Here is a 5,675-nt window from a genome sequence, read left to right as displayed (position 1 = left end):
AATTTAAAGATTAGTGGCAAGAGACGTGCCTAAAGGATAAAAGCTCACAATTTGATCTTTAGTGTGTATTTTCTTTTACGTCTTCATTTTAATGTACTGTAAATAGGAGTGTTGTTCAACATATATATATATATATATATATATATATATATATATATATATATATATATATATATATATATATAGAGAGAGAGAGAGAGAGAGAGATCAAAGAATCATTTCAGTCAGTACACCGGCACGTATCATAGCTAAGTATATATTGATGGGTTTTGAGCATAACAACATTCTTATGTGTACATGCAACCCTAATTTCTTTGGATCTAGGTTTTTCTAAATTTATACATGCAAATAAAGTGTCCAAAGCAATAACCCTAGATCTAGTATCTACAAAATCAAAATTTATATATAATTAGGGTTAGAAGAATACCTTTCTTGTTATCTAGTAATAACAAGTATTCCTTTCTTGATCTTGACTTCTAAGAGATTAGTGATCCAAGCGTGGCACCTCTAATGATGTCACAAACACCACTGGCAAAGGATGATGGAGGCTCTTCAATTTTCGTTTAGGGTTCTCTTAGAATGCATAGCTTGAAAATTAAATACAAAGGGGTTCATTATATAGCTGAGACTGCTAGGCTTTTTCATGTGGAAACCCGAATCTAACTGTCACACCCCCAAACCAGAACGGCGGAATCGTTCGAGGGTGGATGACTTCATGTAGTATCGTAACAATTGAATACATAGTAAAGAAAGTAATACAACCATCATATATATAATTTAAAAGTTTACATTGTTGAAAGGTACTTGTTTCAAAACAAATCACAATATGATGTCAAAATGAAACTAAACTGACGCCACAACGTCCCTTCTTCAAAAGCTGTTTGTTTACCTGTTTTACTGAATTCCTGAGAAATACAAGTAGTTTTGAAAGAGTAGATCAGCATTTAAGCTGGTGAGTTCATAAGTATTTAGAAACAATGTTTGTATGAAATAGAACTAAATGGTTTGTACATGTTTGAATGTTCCTAGAAAATCCCATATTTTCTACTATAGTAGATGGTAATTTAATTGTTCCAAAACTTGTAATGCAATAGTGCTTTTCATGCCTAAAATAGTAGGTTTATGTATAAATCGCTAAGGCATTTGAAGAACCCCGTAAATCAATGTGTTTTTAATACTCCATGTGAGTCTTATAACCATGCTATTCGACCAGGATGCCTATAACAACGTTCTTCAAGCGTTGGAAAGTTATGACGTTTGTCACCCCAGGCCTACCGGCCTAGCTGTAGCTAATAGCTTAGGTGTGAGATTGTCAATCCCATATAGATCTATACACAAGTATCACGCTCCCCCTACAAGGGATTTTGGTATATAATACAGGACTTAAAATGCATACTCGAAAGTACGTGAAATGTCTCACAAAACTTAGTATAAAACAGATTTACGTACGAAAATGTCTATTTGTTATTGTGTATGAAAATGTCTCTTTGATATAGTGTTTCTATTATGTAAATGTTCATGATTTTCTCGTAAACTATACCTATTATAGTTTTTCAAAATGGGTGTTCCGTTCGTATAGTAGACCCTAGTGTAATACTCACTTGTTATGTAAAGTATAACATTTATAGTGACATAAATGATCACAAATACTTAAAGTATAAATAAAGTGTTTGATTCGTGTATATAAATAAACATGTTTTATTTCCAAAAGATAAGACGTTATCGAGAATATATATTGCATACGAAAGTTCCCATGTAGTAGTTATGAATCACATATGATTTACTTGATAAAAAGAGTATATAGTGAAACTTTATGTTACACATGATAATAACCTTGTGTTTACTTGTATTCCCCCCCCCCCCCCCCCCCCCCAAGTGTATAAAAAGCATTGATAAAACATTTGAAAGTGTAGTTTATAGGGGCTAAGTTCAGATCAGAATGTCGGGAAGAGTGAAGGAAAGAAAAGTTGATTGTTAGAGGGGAAAGGCAATGACATGAATGGGTGGGGGAGGTTTCCAGAGACAAGGGTCATCACTTTTCTTTAACCAAGAGAAAAATAGGATGTTAAGAGAGATAATTAGGAAAAAGCAAGGTTATAGATTAGGTTAATGGTATTTTTGATTTTAAATTAAAAATAGAAAATAAAAACTAATTAAAAATCTAAATAAAGGTAAAATAGTAATTTTAGAATAAAACTGTAACAAAATAAAACAGCATGGACCAACAACACAATAAATTAAAATTATAAGGACCATATATATAATAAAAAAATATAAAAAAGAAAGTTACAAATCTAAAAACCACAAGGACCATTTATGTAAATTTGTCGTAAATAAATTTAAGATGGTACACACCAACCCCCGTCCCATATCTCTCTCTCTCTCGATCTCTCGATGACTTCGTTCACCTTTCTCGGTTGCTGTCTCGTCGTGCCTTCGATCTCTCTTTAGGTACAAAATCATCAAAAATCACTACATTTTTTAGTTGATTGTTCTTACATATCAGTAGTAAATTTTGTTAGATTTCGATAATTGAGATTTTCTAGTTGCTAATTATTAACAGTTAAGGGGTTGATAACTCGTAATTCTTAGTGGTAAAGCTTTCTTTAGTAGTAAATCGTGTTAAATTTCAATTATCAGTGACATGCAACCATATGTTTTGTTAGGATTACGGTCTACGGACATTTTTAGGGTTTTTTAATTAGTTAACTGCGATTTTCTTAGAATTGATTAATAGGATCTACCGATCTACTTGTATGGATTATGAAATTTATCTTTTAGTTAATTTTTATTTTGTTTATAATATGCAAGTTATATCGCGATCTGGTTGAATATTGTTTTGGAACTGCAATGTCGTCATCAAAATCAAGAAAATCATTGGATCCATCAATGGAAGACTTACCTGCACATCTGATGGTCGATATTCTCTCTCGACTCCCTGTGAAGACAATCATCCACTGCAAGTGTGTATGCAAGAAGTGGCTGGATCTCATTTCTGAGTCTTACTTTGCTGATCATCATCTCTCAAGATCCCCCTCAGGAATTATGATTTATCATAATTCCAATGAAGTTTTTCGTAATGCAGAAGAAGAACAGAAGACAGGTTACCTAAGAACAGGCATTTTAAGGTGGGTGGAGGTTGAAGATAAACTCGATCACCACTATTTACACCATGACCCAATCATGAGCCTTGACCTTAATCTCGCACCCATTTTCCAAAAGTCTCAAATACTCCCAGTGGGCTCAGTCAATGGTTTGCTCTGTCTTTGGCAATTTGGTCCTCAACATGACAAAACGTACATATGCAATCCAATCACTAGAGAATATATGATCCTCCCAAAGCCACAATACTATTTACAACATAATGCACACCTGGTTTATTGTTTCGGTGTTGCACCACTTACAAATGAATACAAAGTGATACGGATTTTCCAAGGGGAAAAAATACCGTATTTTTCCTCAAACTCTCGACCAATCATATCACAAGCTGAGGTCTACACCCTTGGCACGGGTCAATGGAGAAGTCTTGGTCATGTCCCTTACTGGCTTAAAGGAATGTATGGGCCATTTTTAAATGGTCATGCTCATTGGACTGTTCTTGACAAAGATTCCTCTGAAAAGCTTTGTGTTTTTGATTTTGAGAAGGAGACATTTGAGTTGTTCCCATCTCCTCCGTGTGAAGCTAGAGATGAAAATCTGATCTTTAAAAGTTTGGGAGTCTTGAAAGGTTGTTTATGTCGATGTGAAAGTTACGATTCTCAATTGGTGGTTTGGGTGATGAAGGAATATGGGATCAAGAAATCTTGGCGTAAGGAGTTTGTAGTCATGGAAAGTGAGAACACCGATCTTGATTTGTTGACTTTGGAAACTGTGGATTTAATTACGGGGTTTAAAGATGGAACTGTTTTGATGGCGTCTTATCGTGACACACTGCTTGTTTATTGTCCTCGAAGGGAAATTATTCTTGACACCGAAATGTTTTATCGATACTTCAAAGGATATACTTTTCGTCCGAGCTTTCGTAGACTTCATAACTTTGAAAATGAGAGAGTTTATATGTTCTAAAGGTCAAGAGAAGTTATATAATGAATATGTATTGTCGTTTTTGAGTCAAATATTGTCTAGTAAGTTTTATTTAGTGTAGAGAGTTCTTGTGTTCTAAAGGTCAAGAGATGTTCTATAATGAATAACTGAATATGCATTGTAATTTTTGAGTCGAATGCTGTCTAGCAAGTTTTATTTAGTGTTGTTTCTAAATAACATGTATATACAACATGTGACAACAAAAATTGACACAATGAAACCTTGGGTAATCTGGAATTGATGAGTGTGCTAAATAACATTTTTCCACCTTGGAACATCATCAATACACAAACAATTAAAGATCAAAACGATTTAATATGGTAGATACTAATCTACATAACGGACTCTACATCAACGATATATTTTGATTTAGAGAAATCAAATATCCTCCTATTTCTTGTTCCTACTAATCTTTTACTCATTAGATTAAGCCATCTCCTATTTCTTGTTCCTACTAATCTTTTACTCATTAGATTAAGCCATGTGTCAAAACACTTTCAATGTACGTTCTTAAAGCAATCTAAAGAGATCAAGTCAACATGTAAATTATGTTCTTCTTTGTTTATAGGTGATTCGATTTGAGAAGATTTTGATTTTATTGCCGCTGTTTGCAGTATTTTACTTTCAACATTACCTATACAGACAATACAAACTTATTTTATCCATAAGTTCAATTGTTTTCATCTTCTCCCCAGTTTTAAGTGTCAATAAACTAAGGTTGTGTACATCTCACTAGGAAACTTGGATTGATTCCTTTCAAATTTATATTTATCCTGATTTCTCAGATTTATATCTCCATTAGGTTTGCATAGTTTATTTATTTTATTTATTTTTGTTTTTTTCATTTAGTCTTATAATCATTCGGATTAGACATGTATTGTTGTACAAACTCATATATGATAACTATTGAAATCATAAATAACCATCTAATTAGTTCCTTTTTTTTAAAGATTAAACATGTACCCTTTTACAACAATCTTTTTTACCATGTGGCTTATTGAAAATTTCTAATTACTATTTTTGTCAAGAGCATTCATCTACATTTTTTAATTACTATTTTTGTCGAGAGCATTCATCTACATTTTTTAATTACTATTTTTGTTAAGAGCATTCATCTCTTATATAACTGCTAACTCTCCAATATTTTTGTGATCTTGGGATAATTTTGTTAAGATGAGTATTTTGCATCCAGTGAAGGATGTAGCATCACGTGACCTATGTTTTCATCTGCCCTCTTTCTTCTTGATGTTGAGATTTGAAAGAAACTTTCATGATGCACACGAACTGCTCAACAAAATGTTTCTGGAATGTTTTTTTTTTTTTTTTTTTTTTTTTGCAATCGTTTGTTAAGGTAAGCTTGGTTTCAGGCTCACTTACTGTTTAATGACTGTTTTTTCACCATTTTTATGATCGTTCTGCTTTTTTGTTATGAAAAGAAAATGAAGAAACTGAAAGATTGTTTTCTATTAACAATGCATTTATAGAGAAATTGAAATAAGAAATTGTGTACTGAAGAAAATAGAGTGTATACACAACTGAAACATTGCCGACCTCGCTCTTTACACAAGCAGCATAACACTTTTTGATACAGG

At 32.7% G+C, this 5,675-nt stretch overlaps 1 protein-coding gene across 1 annotated transcript; it reads left to right on the top strand.

Annotated features, from left to right (window-relative positions):
- Positions 1 to 2,368: 2,368 nt before the first annotated feature.
- LOC111889800 (F-box protein At3g07870) lies at positions 2,369 to 4,243 on the top strand. Its single transcript, XM_023885951.3, has 2 exons — positions 2,369 to 2,451; positions 2,812 to 4,243. The coding sequence occupies exon 2, from the start codon at positions 2,851 to 2,853 to the stop codon at positions 4,063 to 4,065; it is 1,215 nt and encodes a 404-aa protein (XP_023741719.1). The 5' UTR covers positions 2,369 to 2,451; positions 2,812 to 2,850; the 3' UTR covers positions 4,066 to 4,243.
- Positions 4,244 to 5,675: the final 1,432 nt, after the last annotated feature.

This window comes from Lactuca sativa, chromosome 9 (genome assembly GCF_002870075.4).
Source record: "Lactuca sativa cultivar Salinas chromosome 9, Lsat_Salinas_v11, whole genome shotgun sequence".
Lineage (NCBI taxonomy): Eukaryota > Viridiplantae > Streptophyta > Magnoliopsida > Asterales > Asteraceae > Lactuca > Lactuca sativa.
The sequence above is the reverse complement of the archived record's forward strand: the minus strand, read 5'-3'. Positions and strand labels throughout refer to the sequence as shown.

Excerpts from the sequence above, each read along its gene's own strand:
- LOC111889800 (XM_023885951.3), top strand. The coding sequence starts at position 2,851 with ATGTCGTCATCAAAATCAAGAAAATCATTGGATCCATCAATGGAAGAC.